This window comes from Maylandia zebra, linkage group LG22, assembly GCF_041146795.1.
Source record: "Maylandia zebra isolate NMK-2024a linkage group LG22, Mzebra_GT3a, whole genome shotgun sequence".
Classification (NCBI taxonomy): Eukaryota; Metazoa; Chordata; class Actinopteri; order Cichliformes; family Cichlidae; genus Maylandia; species Maylandia zebra.
Genome location: NC_135187.1, coordinates 19802361 through 19815034, shown reverse-complemented (window position 1 = coordinate 19815034; position 12674 = coordinate 19802361). Strand labels below are relative to the sequence as shown.

Below are 12674 nucleotides of genomic sequence, written 5' to 3'. Positions count from 1 at the left end.
GCTGTCGTCTCCTATGTGAGATATCATGCCGTTTTTGGTGCCCTGAAGGGCTGTGAGGAGGGGTCAGGGAGGAGGATTACAGGTTCAGTGTTAGCGTAGGGGTAATTGCATGAAAGTGGAGTGAGTGTTGACGTCTTTTGCCTTTGCTTTGTTTATGAACAAGAGTTCACATGGTTGCTTGTACAGATTCAAGGTATAATTGTTAAATTCAGTTACGTTGTGACCCATCCCCAAGCCAAGTACTAACATCCATCTTCTTTAATCTGTGCTTCATCGTTTTTCTGCTTTCCTTTTGCAGATCAACTTTTTTTTGTTTTAGCTTTTTTTAATCTGCAGCTAATCAAGTCTTTTTATCCATCCAAGCTAAGATATCTGGGTCATGTCACTTAAGTAGTTTACTCAGACTTGACAGAGCTCACTCAGAATAACAGAAGACATTGCTCAGATCTTTTTAAGGTTGTTTTATGCGCCCCATAATGAGTAAACTGACCTTTTATATGCTAAATTGAAGGGATACCCCTTGAAGCAAGTGCTACTGCACAGGGCTGTGGAAGAAGCTCTGCACTACTAACGTGTTTAACCGCTTGCTTTTGACTCTTATGTTCATGCTAATGTGGTTTAATGTGGCAGTTGCATCCTCTCTCCAAAGCAACAGGAACTATTATGTGAAAATGTCCAAAGGGACTTTCAAACTGAACTGTTCCACTGCTTGAGTCACAGGAAGATGCTGCTGAGTGGTTTATGGTTTTTCTGCTGGACAAAAATGTCTGAATTGAGAATAGAACCAAGAGTAGCAGTTGAATTTTGACTCGAACACCAGTGAACAATTTGAATATATCCAGATGTGTGGACTTTTTGTCTTCCCTTTTGGCAGTGGGAGTAAATGCACTTAGTTGCTCTAACGTCCTTCTGAATTCTTGTACAGAAAGTAACTGCAGTAACCACATTTAAAACTCCCGTTTTACAAAATACAGAGAGATTTACGTGGCTGTGATAGGCTTAATCAGCATTGTATGAGCTTGTTTGGCAAGGGCTCGAATTTATTGGATGGTTATTTATATGTAAATGTACCACACTCCAACTTTAAATTAGTCTACCCCTGGAAAAATTGATCTCAGAGGACAAATAAAAAGTCTGCCTGCCTTAGTTTGCATAAGCGATAGAAGTTTAACTGCATTCACGTATGACTTTCAGTGCCAGTATTTGCAGGAATAAGCATGCAGAGCATAGTTCTTAACTGAAGAGCCTGTCCTAGCTGTGGGCTAATGAACAGCATGCAGTGTATTTGTGGTTTTTAAACTGGTACTGATGCTAAACCCCCCACTGTTGTTGGCCAGCCTTACCTGAGATGATTTCTTGGTACGAAATAAAAAGAGCCAGAGTGTTTACTTTCTTGTGGGTGCACAAATTATAGTAAATTGATGTAAGTAGGTCAGTTGACTAACTTCCTCTAAAAATTTAAATGCTATACGAAAGTGATCTTATTGGTTTTAGCAGTTCACTAGCTTCTCCTGAAGATGAGTTTCATTTGCTTGCGCTCACCCCCCCCCCCCCCCCCACCCCCAGAGCGCTGTGTCTTATTTTTCAGCGCTGTCCTTGTTGGCCTTAAAATAGTCTTTGAATTTCAACAACTCTAACACAAGCAAACATCAGTGACTAATGTGCCTCATTTTCTGCTTCTTTTTGTTCCCCTTCACTCTACCCTACAGGTTTGGATGAGCCATCTTCAGCAGTACTGACAGAGGTGTGAGGCAGTGAGGCTCTCACCCCCACCCTGGGAGCCATGCCGCCGCCGGCAGATATTGTCAAGGTGGCCATTGAGTGGCCGGGGGCATTCCCCAAGCTCATGGAGATAGACCAGGTATGTGCCTCAGTGCAACAAAAGACACCGTCATCTCACCTGCAGACATTACTGTCCTTTAAATCCAGCACAACCAGTAAAAAATGTTTGGGGTCTGTGACGCTCACCGTGCAGATTTAAAAACCATAATCACAGTGCGTGTTTTGTATGAACACATTATTGCGCAGTAATCCGTTGCTGTGTATATAATGAAATCGCTTGGATGTTTGTAGGTGTCGCTCTCTGGAGCGGCTGGGCGGATGTGCTCAGGGCTTGGTGCAGCTTTTGCGTTGTTCCCATCAATTATACTAATTAGCCTCAAGGATGTGGCCTTGATTAAAGATGTTTAACAGTTAGTCACAGCTTTGACATAGCTTTAAAGAAATTTCACTGAATGCAAAGAGGCTGGCTCTGTCATTAAGAAAAGTGACAAAAAATATGGATGTTTGTGGGTAAATACCTGGGCTGTTTAGCTCACTGTCAGAGCAAAAAGTATTCATATGACTGGAGGTGAGATTTGGTATAAAGCACAACACCATGTACAAAACAGGTGAGCAACCTTCTCACTCTTACATTGTCTGCTATGGAAAACAAACTCAGTTAAAGCTTTATGCATCTGTCACATTACAATATCAATGAATCTTAGTGATGCTGTTTTTTAAAATGTAAAACATAATGGTCACAGCTGTGGTCAGAGGCATTATGTGATATCTCTTGAACACCTTCAGGGAAATTTCAGTAGGTTTGGACAAAAGCTCAAAGGAATAATGGATTAACTTTGCCTGTCAAAGGTCAGGGTCTCTGTGACCTCCTGTTCTTTTGACTGTGATGTCTGAGGAACTCCTCGAGCGAGTTTCGCTTCATCTGACACAAATGTTCACTTAAAGTAATGGTCGTGGTCAAGGATCATTGTGATGTCACGCAGTTTGGGCCATTACCCAAGACGTTCAGCATCACAATGTTCTGTTTGTGGCGATTATTGCACTGTAACTCGGTAGCGTGAGGAGATCTTGCGACCCTCTTCGCCTTCTTTCGGTTTCTTCTTTTCACCATCACTCTCTTCCGCTATCTCACCCTACCCCTAGTGTCCTCTTCTTCCAGCCTCTGTATGAACTTTTTTGCTACATCCATGAATCTCCTCTGTGGTCTTCCTCTTTCTTCAATCTGCAGTGTTTTCACTATTAAATTTCTTCCAAGTCTTCACTTGATATATTGCATGCATCTGGACAAACACAGATCTAAACTGCAACTTGATTGGTTGGTGGAGCTCCACGACTGTAAGGAGGGTTTTATCGTTTGTTTTTTAAAAACTGTAACATTAAATAGCTGCAATGCTAAAGCGCTATGAAACCTCATCAGTGCATAGCTATATATTCCACTGATTTACATAATGCAGTTGCTACGTTTATGCTCAACAGTTAACAACACTGGTGTGTGCTTTTTAAAACTGAAACTGCACTTCTGTGTAGATTTGCGTCGCAGCTGCTTTCGCCTGCACGCAGCTCGCATCCATTACGAGCCCACAGATAATGGCCATGCCGTATGTCGGCAGATTGTCGGGGTCTATCCAGCGCTAGATTACATGCTAATAAAATAATTAGCCCAAACAGCGACTACCCCGTGTGTGTGTGGGGGGGACATTTTTGCTGTTACTTTGTTTGATTGCACATACAGTTTTATAAATTGGCCTGTTTGTTGTTTGTGTGACTCACAGATGGGCTAATGATTGTAAAAGCTATGAGTCACCGTGGTAACCGGAGTCACAACTGCCCTTCTCAATGGATGAACTAGTGAATGAAGTATTGAACTGTGAAGTACATGTGCTTCTGGTGCTTTAAACACTTAAGTAGAGATTTAGGGGGTGTGGTTTTTGTATTAAATGCCCCCCCCCTTATCAGCAGCGCTGTTCCAGTCTGAGTAGATTGCCTTTAGCTTTGCTTAGGTCTGTCTTTACTTCTTTAAGCCACCTCTCCTCCTCCTCCTCCTCCTTTTATCTCTCCCTGTCATCTTCCTCTTGTTCCACCTCTGTGTTGCCTTCCTCCTCTTTGTCCTTCTTTGCTTTCGCTCTTGTTCGCTCCCCCCTCGCACTCCTCCTCCCCGTGTTTTGTTGTGACTGCGAAACTTGCGCGCGCTGTGCCTCTTCCTCTCTTGTCCTCCACCATCAACCCCCACCTCTTCCTCCTCCCTCTGCATCTCCTCTGTACAATAGGCCCTGCAGCAGCATATGGCTGTCTGACTCATGCGACGGGGAGTGGGCTTCTGCAGCTCGAGCTGTTTTGATACCCAGAGAAAGTGTGTGTGTATGTGTGTGTACATGCCTGAAAACTTGTATGTGTAAATTTTGTTTACGCAGGTAAAATTCTGCTTATGTGAAAATGTGCGTGGGTGTGTTTGTGTGGCAACATGGATCGTTGTTACTGTTCATGCGTGTGCATGCTCATTTGCTGTGTGTGTGCATGCATGTGCCTGTATCCATGTGCATGCCGACAAATATGTGTATTTTTATTATTTCTGTCTGTTTGTATATGCGCCTCTGCAGTGCACGCGTGAGTGTGTTTAGGCTACATCTGCTTCGGTGTGTGTCTCTGTGATTTCTGTATCTCTCCAAACATCTTCAGGCACAGAAGTCCAACCTTTATGTAGGAATGCGGGGGAATCGCTACAAGTTTAGACAGTTGTTTTTAAGTGTTTTTAATTGCTTTTTGTTTATCAGAAAGGCAATAGAGAAACTGGGGGAGGATTGGGTGGTGGGGTTTCTGGTGGAGTAGAGGGATGAGAGGAATGTTTGCAGGTGGAAAGGGGCAAGAAACAAACTCTAAGACTAACAGCCCACTTAGTTTTAGGTAATGTGCTAAAATTGGTTTTATATTAGTGTCACTGCTGTGGTTAAAAGATAGAAAACTAAAAATAAAGGCATTTATTTATATTTTGGTGTGTGCTTGTGTGCACGCATCTAAGCACAGTGGTTAACAGAAGAAAAGTCCAGAGGGATGTATTAAACTGTTTCCTTGAGTGAAATAAGACTAAATACCTTCAGTGAATGTGCAAAAATGGCTAGCAGGTTCTAGCGGGTCATGCTTTATTGCATATAAATGATCTCGGAGGGGGAAAAAAAAAAGAATAACCACCAAATGTGCTAAAGTGGAATAACTCCTTAGATAAACTATTGTGTGGTGTAACAGGAGCTGAAATCTAGTGGGTGGTATAGGATGTTATAGATAACAGCTTTGCTTTTCACCTTTGTACAAAGTGAATTCCGGTTATGTAGGTGCTACCCTTGAACTGTACTCCCGACTGGGCTTACAGTAAGTTAAACAAAGTGGCTCGTGTGGGTTGAAAGTAATAGTAAAGGAGAGGAAGATGTAGTGGGAGGTTGGACAGGGAAATGGTAGACGGGGAAACAGAGTCAGTTTAAAGCTTGGAGAACTGCTTGTATTTATAGGTACATAATAGGCAACATATAAAGTAGGGTCACTGGAAGCATCTCTGTGTTTCTCTCTTATTTCACATTAGCATGACTGGGTATAAAAAGAGTTTACCAGAGAGGATGATTCACTGAGAAGTTAACATGGGAAGGGTTTTACTACTCTGTCAAGAGCTGCCAAATAATTCAGCAATTTAACAATGAAGTTTTTAATCCTAAAGTTGCATCATCTGCAATCTCTGTAAGCAAGGAAGTAATCAAAATCAGATTTGTTTTTTCTTTTTTAATCATGAATGCTCCATCCTCTGAGCTTCAGTTGCTGTCGTGGGAAAAATAACAAGCCAGCATCCATGATGGCTCCTTAGTGCGCAGCGGCTTGGACGACATGCAAACGTTGCACGTATGCAGGTTTTGGAGCAACATTTTCTAGGAAGGGTTTGCTTATTCCTGAAATGCCAAACCACATTCTGCTCGTGTTACTGCAGCATGATCTGTAATGAAAGAGGGACTCTCTGCAATCCATGTCTGTCAGCGTCACCACTGAAAATATTCACTTTCAGAGCTACAGCATCGGTCCCTTTTAGCTCCCAAATGCCTTCTGAGTGTTTTTTAAAAGAAGTGATGCAACACAGTGGAAAACATGCCTCTGGTTGAAACATGTAACTGGCACTAAATTCTAAGAGCATTTATTTTTCCCAAAAATGATTAAAAATGTCTTTGATGCAACATTTAACATGTTGTGAAGGGGGGGTTAAGGTAAATATGGGGTTTAAATAGCTGAAAACTTTTAGAAACGTGGTTGTAGCGTCGAGTACTTTTATGAGTGTTTGTGCTTGCGTGAGTTTGTATAGAGATTATGCATGTAGCCTAGCAGCATACTGTATCTCCCACAGAGCCTGAGGATGATGGCAGTGGCAAGCAAGCAGATATTAAGTTAACACTGATTAGTATTTCTCGTGCACACGCTGCTTTTATTTATCTCGCTTCCCTCCTCATACACATCTTGCATGCTCCTAATTTTTCATCTTTCTGTGTCCATCTCTGTTTGTTGTCCTCGTTATTAGCTGCATTGCTTTTTATAAGTACACTGAGAGCAGGAAAAAAAAAGACTCAAACTCCTTTTATGCGTACACTTTTTCTTTTCACATACTTTTTCCTGCTTTTGTTTATTCCCCTTCTCCCTTTTGTTCACAAACAGCCCACCCTCTTTTTCTGTCACCACTCTGCCTTTCTTTCCTTGTCATATATGCCCACCATCCTGCCATCGTTATCTTTTGTCTGTCTGTCTTCATCACCGCAGCTTCTCTCACTGTCTGGGCTAATCCCCAGAAAAGCAATAATGCAATATGCTCGTATATTTTGATATATAGATACTCAAACGAATCCATCTTCATGCGTTTGGGGGGGGAAGAATTTAAAGAAAAGAGTGGTTAGAATTGGCCCAGCAGAAAATGAAGTATCCTGATTCAGAACCTGATATTGTTTTTCTGTACTTTTATTATCTTTGGTTGATCAAAGTCATTTAAAAAAGGTGCTGCCCCAACTACGTAATGAGTAAACATTGTGTAATTGGCTCAGTTTGTTTGTCTGTTCTCAAACTTCACAACAATATACCAGGCCCTGGAGGACCAGAGTACATAGGTTAGCTGAGCATTTGGCTCTGCTACTTTATAGCTAGCACCCAAGGTCAAAGTTAACACTGAAAACTTTTTTAACAAACCATACTGAGTAATATATCATATGAAAGGGCATGGAGAGAGCTGTACAACACACATTAAATTTTTTCAATGACACCATAAAATCTCAAGTTTTACAGCCAGTTTTAATCCAATAATATGGTTAAAGATAATAAAATACTCCATTTTAGTTTGTAATGCTTCAAGATCATAGGTCAAAGGTTAGACATCAGCGTGTTGTTGTGAAAGCAGGCTGACGTCAGCATCATAAAACATCAAAGTTTTAGTGTAGCCTTTGCCCCTCGGGGGGGAAGGTTGGCCTCAACATGAGTTGACTTGTAATGCTAAATCTTTCACTGCTGGTATACTAAGGCTGTTATTAGATGTCCCCAGATCTAGATTAAGAAACTTGTTTCACTTTAGACAGTATCTTGTTTTAGGCTTCCTGGGGAACTGAGGGGTTTCTGTATATTTCATTGAATCTTCATTCAATTTTTTAGCTGTGAAATTGTAAATGTGGTTCTTGAAAAGATGTACTCTGCACCGCTGTAGAAACACTGAATCACTAATAATGAATGAAGCGGTGCAGCAGCCATGGTTGATGATCCCACATCAGCAGTTGGATAAATACAGGCTCCTGAAGAACAGCCTCTCATTGTGCCAGTCCCGCAAAATAAAATAATTGCAGCCCTCTCTGAATTGCCTGTTGTTTTAGGAACTCAGTACTAGACTGTGAACTAAATGTAGTTTTGCCTTTTTTTTTAATTCCCAGAAAAAGCCTCTCTCAGCCATCATTAAAGAAGTATGCGAGGGGTAAGTCTTCATTTGCTTTTTTTTTTTTTTTTTTAATGTATGCACTAGTTCATGTCTTTTGGATTAGAATTTAACTGTCCCCTACCCCCATACTTGAATTCTATTTGCTGTTTTTAATGCACTTTTAAACCAAGTACACAGTGTATTTTGTCTCTATCCAATGCCTTTTAGGTGGTCCCTGGGGAGCCCTGAAAACTTTGCTCTGCAGATTGCTGACGCGACAAATTTCTACATCACAGAAAAGGTTTGCTCATCTGCAAAGCTGCTGTATCCAAGAGGGGGATATAAAGGCCTGAAGTGCACACTAACTTCTGCTTGTGTCCTTGTAATCCTCCACAGAATCGCAGCGACATTAAGAACGGCTCGATCCTTCGTTTGACCACTTCTCCTGTAAGTGTTTTGCCATTTGAAAAAGCAAATTCTGTGAATACGTATGAAATCGTTCACAATCTGGGACACGTCCTGTTTCCTTTTCCCTTTTGCCCTCCAGTACCAGACGGCAGTGCAGCTTCATGAACGGATCCAGTCATCAAGCATGGACGCCAAGCTGGAGGCTCTTAAGGACCTGGCTAACGCGTCCCGGGATATCACCTTTGCCCAGGAGTTCATCAACCTCGACGGTATCTCGCTGCTCACTCAGATGGTGGAAAGTGGGACTGAGTAAGTGAGAAGAAGACTGTTTCTTTTGCTGTTTGGATTTGCCTTGTTTGCACCGTTTTCCCCTGCAGCATCTTTTTTGTTTGTGCATGTGTGTTATAGGGAGCAGGGAAGAGTACACACTTCCAATGTTTTCCTCTGGATTTTGGATTTATGTGGCAATATTAGACTTTGACTCAAGAATGTGATCCATCAAAACTAGCAAACACAGACTCCAGTTCGATGGGATACCTAATTCAAATCTTACCATATTTAATTTCACATATCGCTGACATTATTTTTTGCAGGCCTGATGTAACGAACCACAAATTTGTAACAAGACCCCGGCGTTATTTAAAAGGGCTGCAGGTTTGGATGGTATTCAGGTGGATCTCCGATTTCAGTGAGAATAAAAGGGGATCTTTGGAGTTGCACTGTGCAGTCTGACCGGTTAAGTTCAAAGCATTTACAGCAGCTGACTGGCCGCTCATTCACTGACATTCCTCAGTTCACTCTGTTAAGCTGGATTTATTTTACTGGTGTCTCGTGTCATCGCCATCTTTGTGAAGATGCCTTTGATGTGGAACGCTTTTATTTCAGCGTGCTGCAGAGTTGTGCGGATGTTATTAGGTCATATAGCAAATGTCATTATATGCACTGCATGAAATAATCAGTCGTACATTTGCGCTGAATGAAAACCCTAACCTTGTGCATAAGTTTTGCCTCGGGTTCAACAATGCTACCCTGTGCTGCAAAGAGAAGAACAGGTTCACACAGTGCCCAGCAGCTCCTGTTCATCTTTGGTGACCATGATAGTGATATTGCACACAGCTGAGAGGAAATACTCTGCCTTTTGCATGTTCAGCACATCCAAAAACTCACAGTGTGTGTTGAGGTGGGGGGTGGAGGGCAGGCGTAGTGCCCTGGAGACCGTCTCAACTGAAGGTTAAAGCGAGGACTTTTTTCGCTGAGGTGAAACTTCTCAGCCGTGATGCCAGGGGAGGGGAGTGGGCGGGCGAGGGAGATGGGGTTTGTGCCAGTGGCGTGCTGTGGGGAGTGCAAAGAGCTCGCCAGAACCAAGAGTTGAATTACAGTATGAGTGCAAAACGTGCACGCAATCACACAGAAGTAGATGGACGGTGCAAACTGGCAGGGAGGGCAGGAGCGGCCAGCCGTGCGAGACGTGCTCGTTTTCTGCTTCGTGCAATTCCCATTATCCAGCCCTTCTTTTTCCAGGGGGAGAAACGATAGATCGAGGAGTTGTTTTGCACCTAATGCGTGGTTATAAACACACGACATTCAGCGTGTCCCGACAGAAGAGCAGTGAAAACCCAAAGTAAGAACTGCAGTTTTTTTGTGCGGGTGTCGTCTTGTCACGCTCATGATTGCTTTTAAATGAAGGTTCAAATTCTGGTTAGACATGTAATGGCTTTTTCTTAGCAGAAACCACTCAGTGATCTAGTGTTTGTGGGTACAGCTTGACAGGAAATCAGTGAGGCCTCTTCTCCTTTTTGAATATGATGTTCAAATTAGCAAATATTTGATCTTAATGCAAGGAGCTGTCACAGCAGCACCGAGGTTCCTCCTGTTGCTCCTGGCCCTTTGATTAAATATGTTTTTCATCTAAATTCCCATCAAATCCTATTCAGGGCTTGAGAGTTTGAGCGGCGCGTGTAAGCAAAAGAGAGCAGGGCGAGTGGTTCTGCTGCATTTCCATCTCAACAGAAGGAGCTTATGAAACAGGCATGCAGATAGGTATCAGAGGCTAATGCACACACTCTCTCTCTCACACACACACACACACACACACACTCATTAGTGTGCCTGCCAACCAACTTGGTGAACTGTAATTATTCAAGAGGCTCTGTGCTCGAGACTCATGAGGGCAGAGCAGTTCTGTGATCTGATGCTTCTGCCAAAGATGCTGCACAATATTCATGTGTAGATCAGCTGCCCAGCTAAACTCCAAGTTTAAGGCAGACATTGCCCTCTACTGACAAAAACATGGAGCAACTCATACTGTGGTTTGACACACGTTCAGAATGTACAGTGCAACTTCAAACTGATTAACACCGCCAGACTTACTATCAACTTCGGTCTTCTTTGACCAGGTTTAACATATGCTGCCACCTTGATATTGTCATTCATGTTTTTTCTGTTTTTGTCTTGTTAGCTCCCAGCATAATCTTGGCTGTTAAATTCACAAAACCTGTTCTAAACATTATTCCATTGAATTGTACCTTATTAGCAGTGTCATCCCTTTGAAAACTGGATTTACAGAGTAAAAGGAACACTGATACTGAAATCAAACTCCACTGTTAAAACAGTTTTTTGTTTATTTTATCAGGTGAAATTAAGAAGTTCTGCAACTCCACCCATTAAGAGCAAAAAAAATTGTCCCTTGTTTAAATCCCATGAAGGTTGTCTCTTTCTGGACCTGGCCCTCGTTTCCAGGGCTGCTGCTGTTTGTAGATCGCTTCCAGGAAGTCCCGTTCTGACCAATCCTGTTCTATCAGATTTCTCCAAATTAACAGTCTGACCCTGAGAGATGAATTCATGGTGAATTCACTCCATACCCATGTTTGCCCTCCTGTCTCAGTGCATGCTTATCAAATGTCTTTGAGCTATTCAGCTAGTCTAGTCTGAGACCTGGATCTTCCTAGCAGTGATGATCCACGACATAAAGGTTGAATCAGTTGGACACAGAAGCTGAAGTTTGAGATCCATGCTGAAATCCCAGAGCCCAGATGCATGTGGTCGGAAGCAGACTGCCAGATCTCTGAAGCAATACAGAGGTGCACATGGAGACAACCTCATTCATATTAGCTGATTTTTGCACACATGGGTAGTATCGCTGAACTTCATGAGTGCACCTGTCATCTCGAATCTATTCAGGGAAAGTTAACTCTCTGCAGATGTTGCTTCCTTTTGCTTGTTTAGCGTAAGGCATTTCTCCCACTGCACCTGTCACATATTTACAAGTTGGTCTCTGCTTTTTGAAATGTGCAAAACTCCGTTTCGTTATGCTCACTGTGGCACATTAGGTCTGCAGCAAGCCGCTTTGTCAGCCGTTTCTGCTTGGCATGCTTTGAGCACCTTAGCGATCCAAAGTGTTTATTTTGAGTCGGTGTATTAAAGTTGTTTATATTGAGACTTGTTTTACATTTGCACAGTAAGGAATCCTTCTTCTGTGTATGAGAGTGGACCTCCTTAGAGTCTGGTCTCTTTGAGGGATGCTTATTGTTAAAAGATTGTGATTTGTGTTGCTCCCTGCTGAGACTTTAAGGTTTTGTTGTGTGTTTCCCACCTGTGACACCTAAGTTTCTCTTTACAGGCGCTATCAGAAACTGCAAAAGATTATGAAGCCATGGTAAGCCCCTCCCATCCCCCCGGGTAACGTCATTGACTCTGTGCTCTTCCTAACCTGCTGCCTGAGTCTGCATGATGAAGACTCTGGCCCCAAAGCCTTATGGGGAATTACTATAATTATGTGTTTAACACAGCCATTTACAGGCTTCTGTTTTGAAATCAGTTTTGCACTTAAATTTTTATTTTTTTTTGCATGTGGTTTTGGGCAAAATAATCTTCTTACGTCTTTGCCTCAGACTGTTGGAAGGCCATGATTTATTTCTAAAAATGTAATGCCGTGAGAAATCTATAAAAACCCGATCAGATATGGCTATGGCCATTTGGGGTTCAGCGGAGCTAATTTATTAGTTTTAGTCGGTGCTTACATTGAATTAAATCTTGGTCTTCTTTCCTAAATAGTGCTCAGGGTGAGGGGGATTGTCTCTGCACTCACTATTAGACTTCAGCTACTTTTACATTATTAGCCAATAGCACATCACACATGAAGACATCACACATTAGGATCATCATCCATCTGTCAAATAAGATTTTCTTCTCTTTCTTTATCTTAAATAATCTATCCTCTAATTTCAGTGTTCCTCGATTTCATTAAGCATTTACTAGTTACAGTAACTACATCAAAATGCCCAGTACCATCTGCAAAGGCCTCTTCATTCTTCAGCTGTGGGTTACTAATGACTGTTACTAATCATGTACCATGCAGCAGTACTGACCCGTGTGCTGAAAGCATTTCTTATCATTTTATCTTCGGTTTCTGGTTTGCTGATTTGACGGTCGATGCCACTCTGTTGTGTTTAAAACGGCGATCTTCACTTTTGTAAAAAGTGTATCTTTTTTTTTCTTCTCGATAGAAGTTTCAGGAAAGATGCCAACATTTTTTAGTCAAACATTTATTGTATTTGACTATAGCCTCATA

The 12674-nt window shown here is 42.1% G+C and overlaps 1 protein-coding gene across 5 annotated transcripts in view; it reads left to right on the top strand.

Moving 5' to 3' along the window:
- Window positions 1-12674, top strand: part of elmo1 (engulfment and cell motility 1 (ced-12 homolog, C. elegans)) — a 104397-nt gene that overhangs the window by 41210 nt on the left and 50513 nt on the right. For 3 of the 5 annotated variants that reach the window (XM_076879746.1, XM_023153913.3, XM_023153912.3), the window contains exons 2-7: window positions 1710-1861; window positions 7713-7753; window positions 7925-7997; window positions 8093-8143; window positions 8244-8413; window positions 11724-11759. In XM_076879746.1, coding sequence (XP_076735861.1) covers window positions 1784-1861; window positions 7713-7753; window positions 7925-7997; window positions 8093-8143; window positions 8244-8413; window positions 11724-11759 — 449 coding nt within the window. In that variant the 5' untranslated portion in view covers window positions 1710-1783. The remainder of the gene's footprint in view (window positions 1-1709; window positions 1862-7712; window positions 7754-7924; window positions 7998-8092; window positions 8144-8243; window positions 8414-11723; window positions 11760-12674) is intronic. The other 2 variants (XM_076879747.1, XM_076879745.1) reach the window with 1 other exon arrangement.